Consider the following 23,796-nt stretch of genomic DNA (forward strand, 5'->3'; position numbering starts at 1 on the left):
TTTTTATGCTTATTTTCTTTATCCTAGTGAAATTGGAAATTGTTTGTGTGTTATATTATCCCAAGAGTTGAATTATCCACAAGGAGCAGCAAAGGAAGAATTTTGGAGCAGTTTGGACAAGTTTTGGAAGAAAAGGAAATTACCAAGAAAGAATAGGAAACAAGAATAAGAATTGGAAAAGAATTGGAAGTTGTCTCATGGGCCCAAGGCCCATCTATCTCCTATATATTCTACATATTCTCTACAATTTAAGAGGTTCCCTGACAGAGTTCTGAACCCTAGTTAGTTAGATTATTTTCCCGTTCTCTTTATATTTCCCTAGCATAGTTTATATTAGTTTCACATTAGATTATTTAATTTCAAGCTTGGAATCTTGGATTGAAGTTGGATTTGTTCTTTATCAGTTAAGTTCTCTTATTCCTTTATTTTACTTTCTTCTCAGATTTCTTGTAATGTTTATGGTTATTTATTATTGCTTTGCTTTGTTTACTCCAATCATGCTTGAGTAATTCGCCTATGGGTTTGGATTAGGGATCCATTGTAAATCTTAATGTTCAATTGGTGATTATTGCATAAAGGGATTGAATCTTTTACCTAGGGTTTATGTTGATTTGGGGATTTCTTTCTACTTGTTATTGATTGATGGCCACAGTTAATTGCTAGTCTAGGAGAGGGATTCATTACAACGAAAGTTGGATGGAGACCTCAAGCCTTACCAATTTCAACCTAATTTTCCTACTATGAGAATAGGGGTAATTTTGGGGTCTTACAATGCTTAGGTGCTTAAGGTTATGATTGATGCATCACGGCAGTGGGGCAATTGTAGCCTAATTCTATTTATTGATTACGAAAGTAGCTGAGTTGAATTCTTATGTGCATTGCCCATAAATCCCTTGGTTAATTATTTTTTCCCTAATTCTGAGTTGATTGGAACATCAAGATTACAATCCCCTAATCTGGCCCATTCCCTTATCATACAGTATCTTTTTAGTTAATTGCTTTCTTTCAACTTTCGACAATTCAATTATTAGTTGCTTGGATTCTAGTAAATTCACATACTCTAGTGCCTAGTAATTCATACAATTACGTGCCATAGCCCCAATCCTCAGCGGAACGACATAACACACCCACTTTTACACTCCCATTTATACTTCATCAATTATCTTCAAAGTGGTTGTTTTACAAGTGTTACTTACGGAACCCATCATATTCAACGGGAAAATATTATATTATATATATCGTCAAGGACAACTAAGTAATTGCATATACTTTTCTCCCTCTTTCTAATGGATTCTCTCATATACACTAAAATGGTCCTTTGGAAAGTAGGAAAATGACTTTCAGAAAATATTTTCTGGAAAATGAGTCATTTTTCGAAAAACATTTTCTTTTCTAGTGTTTGGTTGCGTTATGGAAAACTATCTTGGTGTGTTTGGTTCATTTTCTGAAAAATGAGTGCAAAATGAGTAGAATTGTATAATTATATATTTCATTATTTTATTTAAAATATAAAAATAAATAAAATAATAGTGTTTATTATAAAAGGAAAAAAAAAAGGTCCAGCTCTGTCCATTTTGGTCGAGAACATGCGAAATTGCCATTTTGGCCATTCCGGACATGCGAAATGGCCATTTTGGCCATTCCGGACATGCGAAATGGCCATTTTGGCCATTCCGGAAAATGACTTACGGAAAAAAATTCCGTAAGTCATTTTCCAGAAAAATTAACTGATTTTCCTTGGTCAACGGAAAATATTTTCCGTTGACAACATTTTCAGGGTGTTTCCTAACACCGAAAACTCATAAAACATTTTCCGAAAGTCATTTTTCAAGTAACCAAACAGACCCTAAACCTGCAAAAATTACTAGAATTTCTTTTTCTAATTATAGAATGTAAACCCTAAATGATTAATATATCATGATTGAAGAGGAATATGACTTTAGAAGTAGGAGATTTTTTTATTATTATTATTATTAAAGAAGAGGGGGACACCCGAAACTATACTAGGAACTAGTTCCCTCAGTTACTCCGGTGAAGATCTGCCGATGAAATTTAGCGCCCAATTGATTCTCCTGAACTTTATCCCTCAGCTCATTCGGGGCTTCATAAAAAATGGTATGGCCTAACGGTTGAAAATGCACTTGTTTAGCAAGCATGTTAGTAGGAGATTGTTTATGATTGAGGAGATGGAACTATAAGTTTAAATATGTTTAATATAACTTTTTTTTTTATTAAATATGATCAGTTTCATGAAAACCACTACTTCAAAGATAATTAAAGAAAAAAAATTGATAGGGTAATAATTTAATAACCTAGTATACAATATAAACATAACTAAATGAATAAAATAGTCATTTTCTCATTTTAAATTTAAAATAAAATAAATTTGATCTAAAACTTAACACTAGAGTGACATATTTCAAATACAATTCACAAAAAAATTATACCATATCTCTTACAACAATGATTGCATAATATTTATTACATGATTTGCATTAAATTTTTTAAAATATTTAATTATTATGTAAATTCTTTATTAATTTAATTTATAATGATATAAATCAATTCTTGGATAATTTTTAAAAATAAAGAAATTTAATTTTTTAAATGAACATAAATATTGGGAAGTATGTAATGACATTATTAGAGAATGGTTTCCACCTTCCACCCATATAAAAATTACACAAATTTTATTCTGATGCAACTACTTTGTGGGGTTTATTAGTTATTTCAAATCTCAATTTATTTAAAATTGTCATATTAAAAAGTGACAAAAAAGGAATGATTTTGCTCCACCAATGTGGTTCAAGTGGTCGACAAATTAAGTCATTCCGGACTTTGACCAAATAGTGGTGATGAAAATCTCTTGTATGTAGACGTTAATTATAGACGACGGTGGGAGAAACTGGATTCATTTGGATAACTCAAAATTTACATCCTTTATTAGCCTTGCGGTGTATTTATGAGAGTCTCAAAATATAGTTTAACTAAATTTAAAAAAATCTAAGTTAATAAAAAAATGAAAACAATATTCCTTACCCATTCTGAATTTTTCCTCGTGATGTGGCGTCCATTCATTGGATACTCATGAATTGGTTAACCCCCAACTAATTTAAGAAAAAATTAGTTAATAATATTTTTTATACTTATTTGGTGATCCCAATTTCGTCAAACCAATTCATAGCTCACATGACTCTGTCGTAGAGCCAGTGCAGAGGTAAATTGCAAGTCACGCTGCTTTCTTTCATGATATCAAATCAGGCGATGAATCATCATGTTAATTCTTGAGGGCAAATTTAATTAATAAATAAACCAATAGCATAATGTCATGTCAAGGAAAAAAATGAAGAGGTATGTAGCATCACTAGCTAAAAACAAAAAAAAAATAAATAAATAAATAAAATTAGAGTCATTCATTTGAAAATATGGTTTTGCCGTTTTGGTTTCCGAGTAAAAGTGGATTTAATTTGAACAAGTACCGGGATAGGGGACGCCTATATGATCTTGAGTTCTTGACAAGTCCATTACAGTTACATATCCCCTTTCTTTCAAGAAATTCAAAAAATCTGCACAGCACAGTTACAGCCATGGCTATCAACATTGTGGACTGCGGATCAGAGTCTTACGATCTCTTCGACGTTTATTTCTACGACGACCGTATCAAAACCCTAGTGACTCATGAGCCTGACAAGGTCGTCGACTGGATCGCCGAAATCGAGTACATCCATCGCCGCCGCCTCGACCGTCTCATCGTCGGCCTAGACGTAGAGTGGCGGCCGAACACCTCCCGCTACCAGAACAACCCGGCGGCGACTCTCCAGCTCTGCGTCGGCCGCCGCTGCCTCATCTTCCAACTCCTCTACTGCTGCCACATCCCGTTCGAGCTCGCTGACTTCCTCGCCGACCCCGACTACACCTTCGTCGGCGTCGGAATCCACAACGACGTTGCGAAGCTCGTGGAAGATTACGATCTGGAGGTGAATAACGCGGTGGATTTGTGTTACCTAGCGGCAAATGATTCCAACGATAGGTCTCTGAGAAACGTCGGTTTGAAGGATCTGGCTAGGATTTACCTTGGAGCGGAGATGAGTAAGCCGAGAAGGGTGACAATGAGCCGGTGGGATCAAAGCTGGCTCACCGAAGAGCAAATTCAGTATGCCTGCGTTGATGTTTTCGTCTCCTTTGAGATTGGTAGGCTTTTGGAGGCTTCTGATTAGAGTATTGAATTCAAGTACATATAATAACTAAAATGATGCCTATTATATTGTTACCTTCTGTTTTCCTTCTCTTTTTCTTTCGATCGTGTGTTCAGTTCAACTTGAAAGTTGGAATACTCTTCACATCTCGACTAGTGATGCTTGTTACAATTGGATTTGAAATCATACCATATGAATGTTAAGAAATCTGCTTCCTCCATCAAAGGCTGTATGACCACGATTCGATTTGAACCAGACGGTTCTAACCGAATCGTAAATTGTTGGAATCTAACTAGAATCGGAAATGGCTGTACGGTTCCGGTCCGATTCTGGTTTTGGATAATGTGGAACCAAAAGAAAAAAATTATATATGTTTGAAAAGTTGAAAAGCCAAAGCCTGCGGCTGCGGCTGCGGCTTTTCAGAATTCCAGGCCAACAGGCCAGTTGCCTACTGGCCAATAGCCTGGCGTAATCTTTATTCTTGTTTCTTGGTTGCTTTTTTTTTTTTTTTTTTGAGAACATTTCTTGGTTGCTTTTGATTTTCTTCTTCCAAATCTTTTTTGGTCGCTTTTGATTTTCCAATGCTCTTTCTGGGTTTTGCTCTGTAATCTTTAATGCATGTGGTTTTGGAGTGATGGAGTTTGTTGTTGCCTTGGTGATGATTCTGATGATGGGTAAGAAAGACTCAAAAACATAGATTTTTTTTTTATCCAGTTAGAACCGGCGGAATTGGAACTGTGGTCAAGCCTAGCTACACTTACTCAGTTAGAGCGTTATCCGCTATTTTTATATTTTATATTTGAAAAAATTGTAATTTTCGTACTTTAAGTTATATGATAATATGATAATTGTAGAATTCGTTTGAATTGTTAATCATGTTCACTTTTTTTCCCTCGATTATTATTGGCGTTGCACTTTTTGATTCTTAACTTTGTATTTTAGTATAGCTTAGGACGAAACTCGACGCTAGAAGTGTAAGAGATCTATTAGTTTAAGAGATAAGAATTATAATTCTAGATCTAGTAAACAAGCATCGTCACTCTGTAAATATCTTAAAGTATTATGTTCTGAAGACGTTCGTCCAGAAGACGAGTAAATTTATGGAGTATGGTATACCAAATAATCATAATAGGCACACAGAATGATCATATCTAATTATCTTTGAAAAACGGCTAGAATCTAGTTGACTTAAATATTGTCATGAACTATTTTAAAAATGAGAGAAATTTATGTAAAAACATTATAGTGGTTGACAACACAATGACATTTAGAAGTTGCTTCCATTATATGATAATCTGAATCCAGAGCTAGGCACTAAGGGTGTGTTTGGAAGGCAAGAAAATGACTTCTGGAAAATGATTTCTGGAAAATGAGTCATTTTCCAGAAAATAGCTTCATTTCTCGTATTTGGATGAATTTTGGAAAACTGTTTTGTGTGTTTGGTTCATTTTCCAGAAAATGAAAAACAATTTTTTTTTATTTTATTTTTGAGAAACAAAATAATTTTTTTTAAAGAGAAAAAAATTACAACAAATTAACAAACAAGAAATCAACACAAATTAACCAAAAAGAATAATAAAATTTAAAAAAAAAAAAAAGAAAAAAGAAAGAAGTCGCGGCTGGTTTCCGCAAAACCAGTCGGCGACTGGTTTCGCGACCAAAGCATTTAGGGGTGCCCGAAGACGACGCAAGTGAAGTTTCGGAAAATGACTTCAGGAAAAAATTTTCGGAAGTCATTTTCTATTGACTGAAGTCTTATTTTCCTTTGACCCCATTTTCCCTTCACTTGCCAAACACTGAAAACCCGGAAAATGACTTCCAGAAGTCATTTTTCGGGTTTCCAAACACACCCTAAAAGTACCATGACTATATAATGGCTCTGTTTGGCAGAGCTTATTTAGGAGCTTATAGCTTATTTTAAGCTACTAATAAGCTATAAGCTCTATTTGGTAATGTTATTAAAATAAGCTAGTAGCTTAAAATAAGAGCTTATTTTTTAACGCTATCTAAGATAGCGTTTCAAAATAAGCTAGTAGCTTCCTAACTTTTTTTCCATCTTTAACCTTATTATTTTAAAGAAATGACATCATTTACCCTTCCCAATTAAAATCTTTTTGGCTAAACCCTTTTGACTTTTTCTCTTTAATATGTTTGGTTGTAATTTTAATTTGTCATTTGTGTTTGAACATTGATTTTTTTATTAACTAATCTTATGAATTATAAACATTTTTTTTTACTTTATATGCTTTCAAATATATGTTCTTACTTTATATTTTATTAAAATATATTGATTTCACTATTTTATATTTTAATATATAAACAAACCTATTTAAATTTAAAACTATTTAAATTGTATGAAGATGTCCTTTTTAGTCATTTTACATTTATCAGCTTATCAAAAAGTTAATTTTACCAAACACTTTTAAGCATAACAGCTAGCTTAACAGCTCTTTAGATTTCAGCTTCGAGCTTATAGCTTTTAATTTTCAGCTACCTTTTCAGCTTTCAGCTACCTTTTCAGCTAGGTTTGCCAAACATAGCCAATATATAAATGAGCAATTAAGGCATAATTTAACTCGATCGTTAAAATAAATCTATTCTCTTTATAACACGTACACTATTGAATGTTAACCCTGTTGATTACAAATCGGTGTTTGTACGAAAGAAAAAATAAGAATAATGAGGTGGTGTAATATAAAGCAAGTTCTGTAGCTCAAGGGTTCACCGCAGAGACCCAGAATTAATTTTAATCAAACATACTCTCCCATAGTATATGGCATTAAGTTCCGCTATATAATATCAATGGTAGTAAAGATCAAATTCAGATATGCAACTAATATTTATTTTTTAAAAGTCCCTAATGGATTTAAAGTTTTCGAAATGAAAGGAGATGAAAATCGCAACACGTATATCATTGAATTACAAAGGTTTTTATGTGACCTGAAACATATAATAACTGACTGGATATTTTTCTTCCTAAAGAAGGAATATGCAAATAGCATGTGTCATTATGTGCTTATTAAAGAGTTGTTAATGAGATTATGTATTTGCTTATCCATTATCGCAGTCTATGTCTATTATTAAATCACATCAGATATAGAGCTTGACGATTTTTGCTCGTGCCTAAAGACGATGTTTGAAATGAAGGAGTTGAAAGATCAAGTATTGTTTCAACCTGAAGTTCGAACATCTCCTTGAATGAATTTTACACACTAATTAGCCTATATATGTTGAAAAATGTCTTAAAGATGTTTTATTCGGATACGTATCATTTACTTTATCATACTATCGATTGTCCAATCTCTTGAAACAGATAAGGAACTGTTTAAACTTCAAGAGAATAATAATGAGGATATTTTATGACCAAAAGCATTACTTCATTGTCATTAGAGTATTAATTTAGGACCAGAAATTTCATAATCGCATCAAACCTGATATTGTATTTTTGATCAAATTGCTAACAACTTTTAATGCTCCTTCAACAATGAAATACTAGAACAATATTTAACACATCCTCATGTATCTTCGAGTTACAAAGATTTTGACACTTACACTAGAAACCAATATATGATTTTAATGGGCTACTTAGGTATTGACTATTTTGTTTGATTCCCATGATGGCAAGTCCCAAATTAGTTATGCTTTGTTTTACCCCTACTGTCCTATATGAGTAAAATAAAGATTGTTTCGCACAAATTAAATGATAAATGAGTATGTTTAGGAATATTTGACAAAATATATAACGTAAATATTCAACACATGTGAGCTTTAGTAAAGTCACGAGATTTTTATACAGAATGTTTACTCTATATTGACAATCTTGAAGATTATTCCACATCATTTTTCCTACACTTATTTTGAAACAATATTTATAATAGAACATGTAGACTTTGAAGATTGTTATCTTCAAGAATGTAACATTTACTTGAATCAATCCTGAAGATTAGGTCCTGAAGACCAATAATTGTACTCTTTTTCCTTTGATTGAGTTTTAAAAAAAAAATTTCTTAATTAAAGGTTTTAACGAGGCAACTAGTGCAACATGTGAACACACACATTATGTACTGTTTTCCTCATTATGTTTTTCTCATTGAGTTTTTCTAGTGGCGTTTTAACGAGGCATGAATATGATATAGTAATGTCAAAAGGGAAAAGTTGTAAATAAACATTTCAATAGACATTGCCAAAAATCCTAAAGATTATGCCCTAAAGATTTATAATTGGTTTATGGCTTTACTTTTTTCCCTTAGTTAATTTTTTCCCACGGGTGTTTCTTAGACTAATGTTTTTAATAAGACAACCCCGTATAACACATGATTTGAAATACATCTTGTACTCTTTTCCTCGACTAAATTTTTCCACACAATTTTTTTAGCAATGTTTTTGACTAGGCATGTTTGTTGTAAGATAATGGCCAAAGAAGAATGTTGTAAATCTATATTTTAAGACTATTATCCTATTCTCTCGGATCATGTATTGTATTTTGTTTACCACATATTGGATATGCATATTTGCAGTTATATAATGAGAATGGAGTTCTAAGGTTTCTGAGTTAACTTGTTCTACTTCTCTTTTGTCTTTCTCTTTGCTTCACCTATCTATTGCCTTCTGCGATCGGAACCATGCAACAATTTACACCAGGATACGTCCAAATTTACAACAATTCGTAGATTTTTATGGTTCTTTTTTCTAATTTTAAAATTAAAAATGGCATAAAATTAGAGAATTTGAACACCATAACGGTATTACTTGTGTGTAGTTATTAAGCAACTATAGACTAAAGTTTAAATTAAAATTCTTAAAATATTTTTTTTATATAATTGAAAAATAACACTTAATTTCTCAATTGTACTATTATATTGTTACATAAATTTAGTCTTTAAATATTTAATAGCTATAGATAAATAAATAAATAAATATTTTCTCTCCTATTTCAAATTCAATAAAGTTTTCATCAATCATATAATTACCTTCAAAGTTTGAATTATTTAATTTAGAACAACTCAGACTAATTTACTTCTCATTAGTTGAGATTTACCTAATATTTTTTTTTAAGGGGCCGCGCGAACACAAGCCCCCACTGTCGCAAATTATGACGTAAGCTCCACTACATGAGCGGACCTTAAACCAATGCCCTTTCAAAGTGCAATAAAAGTCAACGGCATAGGCCATGGATCTTCATGATCACCCATTGACCCCGTCCAGGTAAATAGATTTACCTAATGTATATATAAATTATCAGATAGTGATTGCGGTTCTCATCGTCCAACAAAATAGAAATGATCAAAGAACCCCTAGGATGACGTTAAAATTAAAGTTACGTTTCAAGTTGAGTGCTGTTGTTCCTATAATTCGATATACGTAGAATTTTACGGTTGTTTTTTCTAATTTTAAAATTAAAAATGGCCTAAAATAGAGATTTTGAACACCGTAACGGTATTACTTGTGTAGTTATTAAGCAACAATACAGTACCGTTTAATTTCAAATTCTTAAAATATTATTTTTCTATAATTGAAAAAATAACACTTAATTTCTCAATTCAACTATAACTGACATAATTTAGTCTTTAAATATTTAATAGTTATAGATAAATAATAAATAAATTAATATTTTCTCTCCTATTTCAAACTCAATAAAGTTTTCCATCAATCATATATTCTGTAATTATCTTCTTGGTTTGAATTGGTTAGCTATAAGCAATTGAAACGGTTGTCAGTTGCGTACTAGGGTTATAAGGTGATATTTTACTCAGTGTACACTCCCAAATAATAACAATGAGTTTTCCTCATCATCTAATACAAAAAATGATGAAAGAACATTGAACTTGTATGAGACTGTCTCACGGATAAAATATACGTGAAACGGGTTAGGTCAAAATAGAATGTAATACTTATACCAGCAAATGCAAATACTAAATCATGAAAAAATATTACATTTCATATTGACCCGATCCGTCTTACGGATAAAGATTCATAAGACGGTCTCATACAAGTGTCAAGTGTGACAGTATTTTTTTGAATTATTTGAAATTGTTTATGGTTTCAAAATTATAAATCATACTAAATTTTGTTGCCAAAATAATAGGAGCTAAATTAAATACTAAATTAGAATGCCGTTTCCCTATTCAAGGGGCTTTCGAATTCCGAAATCATAAACAGTTGATCTTCACGCGTTTAAAATCTGGAACCCTTATATATATATATGGTGACCACTATGATAAAAAAAAATATATGGTGACCACTCTACCTCCTTAAGCACTACTGCTTCGCTCTCTTCCATGGCGATGGATATCGGCATTGTGGAGTACGTCAACGGTTTCCACGATATCTACAACGTTCATTTCAACGGCGAGTGTATCAGAACCTTAGTAACCCCCGAACCCCGAAAGGTCATCGAATGGATCTCCGAGATTGAGTACATCCATCGCCACCGCCTCAACCGCCTCATCGTGGGCCTGGACGTAGAGTGGCGCCCCAGCTACTCGAAGCGGCGGAACCCGGTGGCGACGCTCCAGCTCTGCGTGGGGCGCCGCTGCCTGGTCTTCCAGCTCCTGTACTGCGGGCCCCGCATCCCAGACCGGCTCGTCAGGTTCCTGGGCAACCCGGGCTACAGCTTCGTCGGCGTGGGGATCAAGGACGACTTGAAGAAGCTGGAGGAAGACCACCGCGTGTTGGTGACGAACGCGGTGGAGCTGCGGGCCCTCGCGGCGTACGAGACGGGGGATGCGTCTCTGAAGAATGTTGGGTTGAAGTATTTGGTGGGGGTTTATCTGGGCGCGGAGATGGAGAAGCCCAGAAGGGTGAGGATGGGGGAGTGGGATCGAGAGGTTCTTAACACTGAGCAGATTCAGTATGCGTGCATTGATGCTTTCGTGTGTTTTGAGATTGGCAGGATTTTGAAAGCGTCTGCTCATTAGAGCTAGCTAGACAGTAATATATGACGACTACGCTTTTTTTTTTTTTTTGTTCAATTGCATTTCTCAATTTCTGGTAGTATGTTGTAGGCGGAGTGTTAGAAAGACATTAAGGTTGTATTTTGGCGTGTGACGCTTGACGATGTTATGTTTAAATTTTGAGAATCTGAATTAGCATGAAATTAGTAAGTAGGGCGTGAGTATATATTTAAAATATGGGGCGTTTTGGGTTTCGATTTGGTTTGAAATGGTTCAGTTTAACATTAGAGTTTGGTTCGGTTTCAATTTGGTTTGAAACGGTTCGGTTCGGTTTTAAGAATCTCGAACCGTTCGATTTTATATTACTAGTTCGGCTCGGATCGGTTCGATTTGATTCGATTCCGAATAAATCGAACCGAATTGCTCACCCTTAAAATGGTGGAAAATGGCAGGTAATGAAAGTAAATTTTGAAAAACAAGAACCACAATTGATGGATAATCCATATCAGTCTCAGATACCCAGTCCGTGTCGCTATACAATCAGACTCAAGGTGGTTAGCCCAACGAACAACCGCGAAGCAAGAATCCCAGCTGGCATCACAATTCTAAGGATATTGGAGTATCTATCTGTTAAAATAATCTCACCCGTCTCCTTTTTCTGTTAAGGAAAGAGAATCTCATGCTTAAAGAAGGAATCTACAATTCAACTAATGAAGGTTAACTAAAGTTAAATTTGTAAATCAATATAAATACTCTCTACGGGTCACATTGTAAAGGGGAAAAACACATTGTAGGGGGGACAACGGCTATTTTCTATGAAGTGGGAGAGACTGCCACTTTCTAGCCATAAGATGGAGAGACCGATCCAAATTGATCATGTACGAAGTTACTTACAAAAATAGTAGATTTTAGCTTAGCATTACCCAAAAAGACCCATGATTTTCACCATTGAATTTTCACGTAAAAATTATTATATCTCTTTTATTTTATCTTCTTAATCATTTATATCCTATTCTCGGATAGATCATATTAGCCCGCTGTTTGACTACTCCCATATAGTCATAAAACCAAAAACAATGTCTATAATGATGGAAACAAACAAGTGATGGGGTTTTGAAAACAAAATGGTAGTTTACTACTACGCACCCTTTCTTTGCTATAAATGGGACAGCTTGTGAATTGTGATTGCCTCCGTGGAAAGCAATTGGCTTGGAGCTAGAAGTTTGTCCGTCATGCCAGGCCAATTATTTCCTAGCTAGGTTACTACTATGTGGCCAAGGAGGATTATAATCCCTTCGTGCATGAAGCCTCTGATCTTTTGATTGGCCATGCACTCTGATCTTTTGATTGGCATGGCGATCAGCATCGCCTGGTGAATATTATGAAGGCAAAGGAGACGTGGTTCGCAATGGGGAAGTTTGCGTCCTAGCTACAGGTTTCTATTGCTCCACTAGTAAAGATTTGAAAATATAAATTAAATTATTGGCATATGTTGTTCAAAAAAGAGATACCAAAACAACAGTCGTTATACCGTGGACCATGGGTCATGTCTGATATTGTAGTTGTGTTGAAAGGAAACTGCAGTTGCGCGGAACAGAGGTCGTTTCATCTGTCTGGAACTGCAGCTGTGTTGAACTGATATTGTAGTTGCGTTGAATGGATACTGCAATTGTGTTGAACTGATACTGTAGTTGTGTTGAACGGATGAACGGTCTTTGTTCCGCGCAACTACAGTTCCCTTTCAACATAACTGCAGTATCAGCCATGATCATGATCCACAGTATAATTTGCGCTAAAACAATGTATGTGGTGGTGATTTTATACTTTTTTAAATAACATATAAGTATATAACACATGTGTAGTATAAAAAATATAAATAAATAAATAAATAAATAAGATGGACACTTTTTGCGTCTATTTTAAACAAGGCAGGCTGTTTTTATGTCTATTTTAAACAAAACATGCACTCCGTCTTTTGTGACCAATACCTAGATTTTTTTGGTTTGTTTTTTCACTTCTTGCAATTGATTTTATTTTTTCGTCGAATTAATCCTAAGCTCATGGAATCCCCACACTACTGCCACCGGTCATGACCTTTAAGTCAAGCGACGAATTAACTGCGCTAAATCATTTTTCTTGATTTGCTTGATTGATGTTGTTGTGGATGAATAATTGGTTTGAGTTTTTCAATTGTACTAAGTAGCTCTAGTTGGAGAAATTAAGCTGGTAATATGAAAATAAGGAATGATGTGTCGTAGTATAACAACTATCATAGAAGTGAACTCGCTGCTACCGTGCAAACTCACAACAATGGCGTCGCCCTAGAAGGTTAACATAGCAATTCCCGTCTTCGTGCACCAAGAGGAGGGATTGAAACTTACACATCATACTCAGAGTAATAATGTGGTAAAAAGGAGACCAGAAAATCCCTGTCTAATGTCGGAAACTCCATGTATAACTCTTTTAAATAGTATAGGCAAAACAATTAATGCCACTTATTATTTAACGAATCTTAGTCACTCATCACCTTGTGGTGAATAACATATATTGACTAAATCATCCAAAAATTTTGAGAGCCACAGAAAATCCTCTTTGACTCGCAATTTCCCAACAATCCCCCACAAATGCAAGGAAATCACAAGAAAGACTCTAAGAAGTATAAATGTTTGACACTTAAGTGCTAGTAAACGAATCTTGAACTGACGATGAGTGAACAAATCTTGAACTCTTAGACTAAGCTAGAAGTTTAAACCAAAGTGACATGCATCACACCTTAGATCTTGTGTAATAAGTTCCGCGATAAACTACATATATTTTAGCCTAACTGAACTTCAAGATGCTCATGACTGCTCTAGGAAGATCGCTCATTATCTTTCATAAAAGGCGACTAACCATTTTACTCACGTAGGTGCTTTTCATTAAGTCTATCTCAATATAGACTACCCAAATTATGGTAAAAAATCATTAAGAGCAATTTATGCTCAACTTCTCAATTATTAAGCAGTGAATTCATTAAGTCCACTTCGTAGGACCACAGCGGTAGCTCAATCTCATAAGTCACAACTACACATATCACATGAATGACTAATAAGTGTATTACTTTGTGGTTCTTTCCATGGACCGTTTGATCACAAAAGTGGGATCCCCCATGAATTTATCATTTCTTGGGCTTTAAGTCATTCCAACAATAATTCAATGACTAAGCTCGTGATTAGTCTTTTCTATTATAAATTCATTAAGAGCTACGAGCCCGTGCAGCGTACGAGTCGGGGGATGCGTCTCTGAAAAAGGTTGGGTTGAAGGATTTGGTGAGGATTTATCTGGGCATAGAGATGGAGAAGCCCAAAAGGGTGAGGATGGGGGAGTGGGATCGAGAGGTTTTTACCACTGAGCAGATTCATTATGCGTGCATTGATGCTTTCGTTTGTTTCGAGATTGGCAGGATTTTCAAAGCTTATGCTCATTAGAGCTAGCTAGCTGGTAATATATGACGACTACAGTTATTTTTTCAATTACATTTTTGCTTTTCTGGTAGTATGTTGTAGGCGGAGTGTTAGAAAGACATTAAGGTTGTATTTTGGCTTGTGACGCATGACGATGTTATGTTCAAATTTTGAGAATCTGAATTAGCATGAAATTAGTAAGTAGGGGAGTATATATTTAAAATGGTGGAAAATGGCAGGCAATGAATGTAAAATTTGAAAATCAAGAATCACAATTGATTGATACTTGGCCTCGGGTACCCAGTCCGCGTCACTAGGCATGCGGTCAGACTTAATAGGTGGTTAGCCCGCCGACCAGAAGTAACAGGCGATTAGCCCAACAGACAGCAGTGAAGCAAGAATCCCAGCTAGCATTACAAGGATATTGTTAACATAATTTCACCCACATTCCCCTTTTTCAGTTAAGGAAAGGAAATCTCATGCTTAAAGAAGGAATCTAAAATTCAACTAAGGAAGGTTAACTAAAGTTAAATTTGTAAACCTTTTTTTTTCCTATGTATAATGATGGATATAATACAAATGGGCGCGGAGCAAATCAATCTGGTGGAGTAGACCTGACCAAACTTTGACCCAAGGTTAGGTCCTAAGCTTGGCACCTCAGAGGTCCCACGCCAAAAGCACCTCGGAGGTCTCACGCTGAGGTCTAAGAACGAGCTTCGAGCTCAGCACCTTGAAGAGGTCCAAGGCCAAGCTCCGAGCTCGGCACCTTGAAGAGGTCCAAGGTCGAGCTCCGAGCTCGGCACCTTGAGGAGGTCCAAGGCTGAGCTTCGAGCTCGATGCCTTGAGGAGGTCTAAGGCCAAGCTCCGAGCTCGACGCCTTGAAGAGGTCCATAGCCGAACTCTTGTGCTGGGCCTCCGTGACTTCGTGGACGGTTGTAGTGTGCATAGTGGAGGCATTATACCCGGTTAAGGAAGTCCAAACTACCCGCTCTTTTATCGCCAGAGCGGTTAGAGTGCGGCTTAGTATAAAAACACCCCTCTTTGTCTCATTGGGGATCGTCATCATTCAATCTCTTGTACGTAATAGCTTGACACAATTCATTAATGCAAACATTGTCACCGTGACTAGAAAATCATTATCTTTTCCATTCCATTCCATTACTTTTTTTTTATCACTTATTATTTATCATTTAATTATTAGATTATTTGAGTTGCATCACCCCAGTCAATTTACTCCATCATTGGTGCTTTCATTGAGAGATCAACATACAAGTTTGAGCATGCTCCCTATTTTCTGACCTACCAAAGCAATGGAGAGGTCCAATTCATGCAACCCTCACAGCTCCCATAACACCCATCCCACCCTGAGCGGGAACAACCCCAATGGTACTGCGAGCTTACAAACCCATTTCGTGAGGTCAGCAATGGAGCTACAAGGCCAACTCAATAGCAATCGCAATGGCGGGTCATCTCCAATCTCCCGACCTCTAACCCTGAGCCTCCTCGATGAAGTGGTCGTGATTCAACAAGCTGCAACCTTGCTAACCTGCATCGTCGAGGGGCTCCAAGCACTAGTACAAAAAGCATCATCTACGTCCGGAGTTTTAGACTATTTGCGTTCAGAAAACTCCGGACGCATATGCCGCGGACGCAGATAGTTGACCATCTGCTTCTAGAGCTAGGTAGTTCCGAACGCAGATTGTATTTTTTATATATACAAAAATGACCATTTGCGTTTAGAACTAGGAAGTTCCAGACGCAGATGGTCATTTTTATAAAAAAAAAAAAAATTATTTGTCCAATGTCTTACCAATGTATCATAGCTAAATACTTGTATAAGTCAATATTATGTTCAAATTTCATTTCGTCACAAGTCACACATTTATCAGCTACAACTGCAGCACATAGTTCAGCCTAAAAAAAAGTATACAACAATGCACATAGTTCAGCTTTCCGCTTAATGCAAAACACCCATTTGCAGCCAATAATATTCATATCATGCTGGGTCGGGACTAGTTAGCACGTTTGATTGTGTAACAGAGCATTGAACTCGACATCCATCACTGCACGCCATTGTGGGAGTTTCACCGCCTGTGAGTAACATGTTGGTTCGTTATCATCAACAGAGGCCACCAAAGCCGTGGGATTCCTGCGCTGCGTTCGAGTTGTATTACGGAGGTTCATAGCATGAGTCCGAGCGGTGGGGCGTCGCCTTAGATTAGTGCGACTTGTGTTTGACGAGGTTGTTGGTTGAAAGGAGGACGGCCCCGTATTAGTGGATGAAGATGTAGGCAAAACCAGATCCTACGCACTGGTAGGATGTGCAAATGCATTGTGCACTGGTGGCATTGCCGTAGAAGTCACTGGTTGGTTTACTGGAGCACACGCCCATGGTAGTGAGGAAGTAGGGACACCACTTGGTGAGCTCCGGTCGGTATGCATACCTATAGACTTATGGAAAAGAAACACCTCCTCGTTAAAGCGGACATGCCTGGCAATGTAAATGCGTCCCGAGTTTAGGTCCAAGCACCTGTAACCATTGAAAGACTGCGGATACCCCAGGAACACACAGGACACAGAATTGTAGTCCATTTTGTGCTTATTGTAAGGACCGAGACACAAGAAGCATTCACAACCGAAAACACGAAGCATGTTATAGTTGGGTGACTTATTAAACAGACAAGTGTATGGACTAGTGTTTTGGGTTACTGATGACGGCATCCAATTTATTAAATATACTGCGAATTCAAAAGCATAGGACCAGTATTTTTGTGGAACATGACTTTGAGCTAGAAGTGTTCGACCGATTTCAACCACATGACAGTGCCTACGTTCCACACATGCATTTTGTTCATGTGTATGTGGACAGGATTGTCTGTGGATAATCCCTATAACAGTGAATATGTCATGAAGCTTGTGGTATTCACCACCGAAGTCTGATTGAATAGACTTAATGCGGCAGGAAAAATAATTTTCAACAGAAACACAAAATTTAGAAAAGATGGGATATATGTCAGTTTTAAGTTTCATTGGATAGTACCGAATGTAACGCGAATAGTCGTCTAAAAATAGTACAAAATAACAAAAACCATCAATTGACTGGGCCGGAGAAGGCCCCCAAATGTCCGTGCAAAGTAACTCTAAAACAGATTGACTAGAACGGTCTACACGCGGCAGTGGGAAGCGCACAGACTTACCCAGCTGGCACGCAGTACATAAGTTATTGAAAGCATGAAAATACCCATTAACGAGACATCTAGAAATAACCTAACGTAGAACTCGAAGGTGCAGGTGACCGAGGCGATTATGCAAGGTTTGTGGGGATGCTCTGGCAGACATAAAAGCAACGGGGGATAACCCTGTGAGTGAGTACATCCCGCATGTACTAGGACTACTAAGCAGGACCTGATGGGTGATACAGTCCTTCACAAGAAAATGAGTGGGGTGAAACTCAAAATAAACGTTATTGTCATTAGTAAACTTATGCACAGATAACAAGGAAACACGTAACTTGGGCAAATGAAGGATGTTATTTAGATATAGTGATCGTAACTTAGAAGCTACAGATAATGAACCTGTGTTCGAGATTTGCAATCCTGAGCCATCTCCCACATGTAAATCCCCGGTGCTGGTATATGGTCTGACGTTGTCTAAGCCAACCACACGCGGCGTGACATGTGTGTTTGCGCCTGTGTCTAAGAACCATACATTTGAAAACGAGGCAGTGTGATGATCATCCTGGGTTGCTGGAACGCCATATTCGCATGCAAAATAGAAGTCACGTGGTGCGTAGACTGCGCAGGTGGCGACAGATGACCAGCGACGTTGACGAAGCACCGGTAGCAGGTCAGGCCGGTGTGACCTTGCATGTCGCACAGCTGGCAGCGCACATCCCCATAGTCGCGCTGTCCTCGTCCCCACTTCCCTCTATGAGATTGGTCGCGACCCTGGTTGCTATCCTGGTTGTGGCGAGGTGGCGACGACGTCTGTTGGGCGAATAACGCCGAGGGAGACGAGTGCGGCGGTGGAGACAAATCCTCCGAAAACAGATACTGATGAGTGGAAAGGAGATCAGCGACCTCCGGGATGCTTAGGGGAGTGCTCTTCGTAGTCAACGACGCGACGAGGCCACAGTATTCCAGCCTCAATCCCTGGAAGACATGCGGATTCTGTTTATCGAGGCTAATTGGCCGGCTAGCCTGTGCTAGCTGCTTGACGATCACTCGAGCTCGTCCGAGATATCCCGCCGGCGTGGAATCTCCTTGATGAAGATTCTAGTGTTGAGACAAGAGGCTCAACGAACAGGTTCTTGAAGCAGAGCCGAGGGTAGTTTCAACGGCTACCCAAACGGATCGCGATGTCGTATGACCAATCGCTAGATACAGCACCTCCTCAGTGAGCGATGAAATGAGCATGCTTAGTATGGGTTGGTCTTGTTGGACCCACTAAGCATGTATGGGCTAGTCTTGACGACCGTAGAAGCTGAAGTGGCCGGTGTCACAAACTCCGACGGGCATGTACTGGAACCATCTACAAAACCATAGAGGTTCTGGCCGCGTAAGAAAGGCACAAGCTGCGCTCTCCAAAATAAATAATTTGTGGCAGTCAACTTTATTAACACGTAATGGTGTGCTTGGTGAAGAACATTTGGGGTACGTAGGTCAGGAACCGGAGCCGTGGTGATCGTCCAGCTTGAGGAGTCTATGGGTGCATCATTGTTTACAGGTGGTGGGGCTTGGTTATTTTGATCAGCCATAGGATCGTGAAAGGCTGATACCAGATGAGTGAATATGAAAGGAATAACTTTGTATTTTCTGTATATTACAATATGAGTTTAGAGGGTATATATACACAAGAGAAACACAAAATGAGCTAACTAAAAGCATATTAGTTTAACCACCCTCCTGACTCTCTAAATACTCAATATAAGTCAATCCTTGTACCATCAACTAAATGTTAACCTTATAAATCCAACTTAAGTTTTCACCACACACTGTAGGAAGATTCTGTGCATGAACAAAAAGTAGGTTCATGCCAATTGTGATGTGTAGCTACTTTGAAAGATTGTAAAAATTGCCCCCTCTCATAGCTATTGACACAAGTCAAGTATTGAGCATGCATCATAAGTTTAAAGGTTAGTACAACAATAGTTACTATTTAACGATACATTACCATGTTTTGTACTCCTAGTTTCAAATTATAAGAAAATGAACAAAAAAAAATCGTAGGAAATGGAAAAGGTTGTCTACCTTCCAAACACAGGAGAAACCAAGGCGATGAGCATCAGAGCATGTTTACAAATCTAAGCACAGAAGAAGCAGATATGTGCATGTTTACAAATCTACACTTAGTATGCTTACCACTATCATTATTTCATTGTTAAGTGTAAACTAAAACCCTAGGTTAATAATAAAACAAGATTTAACCTAGAATCTTGAAGAAAAAGTTAAAAAAAAAATCACCAAATCTTCATACAATTACAACAGAGTTGTTGTATTTACTTAGAGTTAAGAATAAACCTGCTGACCAGGAATACGTGGATGGCAGTGGCTGGGGCGGTGGCAGTGTAGCGTCGCCATCACAGGGGAGCCGGTGGTTGCGTTGCGGTGGTAGAGATCTCGACGAAGCAAATCGGTAGGGGAGCTGGCGTTGGTCTCGGCTATGTAGCGGCGAGCGACGACGGGAGGCTGGATCTATTCGTCGATGACGGCGAGGAGATTTGTGCGTTGACGAGGTGGTTTGGAGGGTGAGGAAGAAGTTTTGAAGAAGACGATGGATCGTGCGGAGATATGAGGAAATCGTGCGTTCTAGATATGTATGGGTAAATTTACCCTAAGCATCTTCGTCCGAAGTTCTCACTTCGGACGTAGATGGTCTCACGCGTTAACTTTGGACACAAATGCTCCTATATTAAAAAAATAAATTAATTAATTAAATAGTAAAATATTAATTACAAAAATACCACCGCGTCACTTTAGGCATCTAGTGTTTTAACTCTGGACGCAAATGGTCTTATATTTATGATCCTTTTTGTACTAGTAAAGGAGTAGTGCAAACCCCTTAACTTGGCACCAGGGCACCAAATGGGGTCGTGCAAGAGCAGCTGACCCTCGCCTCGCCCCTTCTAAGGTCGATCGTAATGCCGAGCACTGGGTCTCAACAAGTATGAAGAGCTCAAGTTGTTGGGAGGTCAATTTTCCCCAATCTTCGTCTCAACATATGGGAGGAGGAGGAACGAACTTGAGCCCCGATGCTAGCTCCTCAAAGGGACTCAAGGTGTGGTTTGACCCCGTCAAGCTAAGTCGACCCCACTACTAAGGTGCCATGCAAGCCTACACATGGAGAATCACCCACGACCTCATCTTCCCCAGGTCCTAGTGTAATGCTGAGGGCCCAAGCCCGATCCCGAGCTTTACCAGTAGAAGGAACCCAAGCCATTATGGAAGCCAATTCGCCCAGTGCGACCCCAAGTGTCGACCTCAGTTGTATGAAAGGGGTAAGGGTTCTGACCTCAATTTTATCAAACTCCCCTTTTTTTGTCGAGCACACGTTGAGGAACTCGCCTTCTCCCGGGTGTGCATGCCCATGATTTGTTGAGCCCATGGCAAAATCCACACCTCATTTTGGGAAGTCGAGCTTGTGACATACCGAGCTCATGGTGAAAGATTCATTTTGCTCTAAGAATCCAAGCTCATAGCTTGTCGAGTTCCCCTCGAGAGACTCAAATTAGCCCGAGCTTGGCCACCAAGTGTACAAAGAGCCTAAGCTCGGCTGCTATGAGCACAAAGAGCCAAAGCTTAGTCAATAAGACCACAAGGAGTCGGTGCTCAACCATCATCAGCACGAAGAACCTGAGCTCGGCCTCCATGAGCATGAGGAGCTCAAGTTCGACCGCAAAGAGCCAGAGCTTGGTCTCTATGAGCAAAAACCCCAAGCTCGGCTGCTATGAGCACTAGGAGCCAAAGCCGGAGCTTAGTCACTATGAGCACAAGGAGCAATCAAGGGCTAGATCGCCGTGAGCACGAAGAACCCGAGCTCGGCTTCGATAAGCATGAAGAGCTCTAGCTTGGCCGCTATGAGCACAAGTAGCCAAGCTCGAATATTTTCAATAAGTTTACCTTGTAAGGTTGTCCCACCACTTAAAGTTCGTTTTCTTGTAATAAAGTAGCAAAATTTCATCATAGCACTCATTTTACTATTCGAGAGGGGGAGAAGGGGATGCTGAACTTGAAGATGTGGTCAGCCATCTATTTACCTCCTAACTTAACACCCTAAGGGTGATATGAGGTTTGACCTTGCTTATTGCTTAACGGAAGAGCTTTGGGTCCAAGTTCAAATAACCTCGACCTAATGGCTAGTGTCCTAGGGGTGGTATGAGGTCCGACATAGACTATCGTCGAACGAAAGAGCTTTGAGTCTAAAGTCGGATGACCTCGACCTAATAGCTAGTACCCTAGGGGCGATACGGGGTTCGACCTTGCCTATCACCGAACAAAAGAGCTTTGGGTCCTAAGTTGGATGACCTCAATCTAATGGCTAGTACCTTAGGGGCGATACGGGATCAGACCTTGCTTATCACTGAACGGAAGAGTTTCGGGTCCAAGGGCGGATGACCTCGACCAAATGGCTAGTGCCCTAGGAGTGGTAGGAGGTTCGACCTCGACTATCAATGAACAAAAGAGCTTCAAGTCCAAGGTCGTATGACTTCAACCTAATGGCTAGTGCCCTAGGGGCAGTACGAGGTCCGACCTCGACTATCACCTAACGGAAGAGCTTCGGGTCCAAGATCGAATGACCTCGACCTAATGGCTAGTGCCCTAGGGGCGATACGAGGTCCGACCTTGACTATCACCGAACGAAAGAGCTTCGAGTCCAAGGTCGGATGACCTCAACCTAATGGCTAGTACCCTAATGGGCTGTTTGGTTCACGGAATAGGTAGGGAATGGCATAGCATTCCCAGTAATAACCTATTCCGTTGTTTGGTTCGCATTTGTATTCCCAGGAGGAATGTTCCTGGTAATAGCTATTACCCCTATTACCCTTGCAAGGGTAATAGCTATTACCAGGGCCCCCCCTGGTATTAACCTATTCCTGACCTCTCAGGAATAGGTATTTTATTATAATTTCTTTTTTACCCTTTTTTAAACCTAAAATTTTTTACGCTCATTTTTACAGATTGTATTTTTATTTTAATTATATAATAATTATTGTGGCTGCGGCACCACGCCGCAGCTGCATATATATATATATATATATTATTTATATAAAAAAAATTGTAACTAAGAGCAATTAAGGCTTCTTAAATGATGGAGCTTTTGGCTCTTTAAGTCATCATCATCTTGTTGTTAATTTTAAAATAGAAGCAATGATTATCTTATATAGAGAAGCTCAAATGAGTTTCCCTTCTTGAGTTACCAATGTGGGATCAAAAACTTTTTTTAAAAATAATTATTTTATATATAATTTTGTTTTTGTATTATTATTATTATTATTATTATTCCTTTTTTCTTATTATTGTTATTAATATTATTATAAGTTTTATTTTATTATTACATAATAATAATATTAATATTAATAATAACATTATTATTATTATTATTATTATTATTATTATTATTACTACTACTACTACATAAGGGTATTTATGTCTTTTAAAACATATTTCATTTCTATTCCTTAAACCAACCAAACACTGTAATATAATTCCTAAAGTCTATTCCTTTCGCGAACCAAACAACAGAATACAATTTCTATTCTATTCCTTGCCTATTCCATTCCTTATGGAATAGCATTCCTATTACCTTAAAATTCATTCCGTGAATCAAACGTGCTTTAAGGGTGGTACAAGGTCCGACCTCGCCTATCATTGAACGGAAGAGCTTCGGGTCCAAGGTCGGATGACCTTGACCTAATGGCTAGTACCCTAGGGGCGGTACAAGATCCGATCTCACATACCGCCGAACGGAAAAGCTTCGGGTCCAAGGTCAGATGACCTCGACCTAATTGAATTAATAACCAAGCATAGAACTAGCAATAAAATCTTGATATGACTATTACTCAATTATTATTTATGAAATGAGAAAGTATTCAATCTTGTTCTTGGATGTCAAATCTTTCCCCATTTTCATTCCCACATTAATAGAAACAAGATCTCTAGACAAAATTAAAAAGAACCCATATGCAATAATCCAAAGAGAAATGAGTGCAACATGAGTATGCATAAATAAAAAAAATATCCCTAATAATCAAATATTTGAGAAATT

At 37.9% G+C, this 23,796-nt stretch overlaps 2 protein-coding genes and 1 non-coding gene across 3 annotated transcripts; 2 read left to right on the forward strand and 1 right to left on the reverse strand.

The window, feature by feature from the left end:
• Nucleotides 1-3,474: 3,474 nt before the first annotated feature.
• On the forward strand, nucleotides 3,475-4,421 carry LOC116000691 (Werner Syndrome-like exonuclease). The gene has a single exon (XM_031240635.1). The coding sequence runs from the start codon at nucleotides 3,588-3,590 to the stop codon at nucleotides 4,215-4,217; it is 630 nt and encodes a 209-aa protein (XP_031096495.1). The 5' UTR covers nucleotides 3,475-3,587; the 3' UTR covers nucleotides 4,218-4,421.
• A 4,827-nt stretch (nucleotides 4,422-9,248) lies between these two features.
• Nucleotides 9,249-9,409, reverse strand: LOC116002515. The gene has a single exon (XR_004094483.1). It is a non-coding gene; the product is annotated as a U1 spliceosomal RNA (small nuclear RNA).
• A 1,071-nt stretch (nucleotides 9,410-10,480) lies between these two features.
• On the forward strand, nucleotides 10,481-11,113 carry LOC116010678 (Werner Syndrome-like exonuclease). Its single transcript, XM_031250178.1, has one exon. It carries the CDS (start codon nucleotides 10,481-10,483, stop codon nucleotides 11,111-11,113), a length of 633 nt encoding a protein of 210 aa, XP_031106038.1.
• The last annotated feature ends 12,683 nt before the right edge of the window (nucleotides 11,114-23,796 follow it).

The sequence above is a fragment of the Ipomoea triloba genome, chromosome 1, assembly GCF_003576645.1.
Source record: "Ipomoea triloba cultivar NCNSP0323 chromosome 1, ASM357664v1".
In the NCBI taxonomy this organism is placed as follows: Eukaryota; Viridiplantae; Streptophyta; class Magnoliopsida; order Solanales; family Convolvulaceae; genus Ipomoea; species Ipomoea triloba.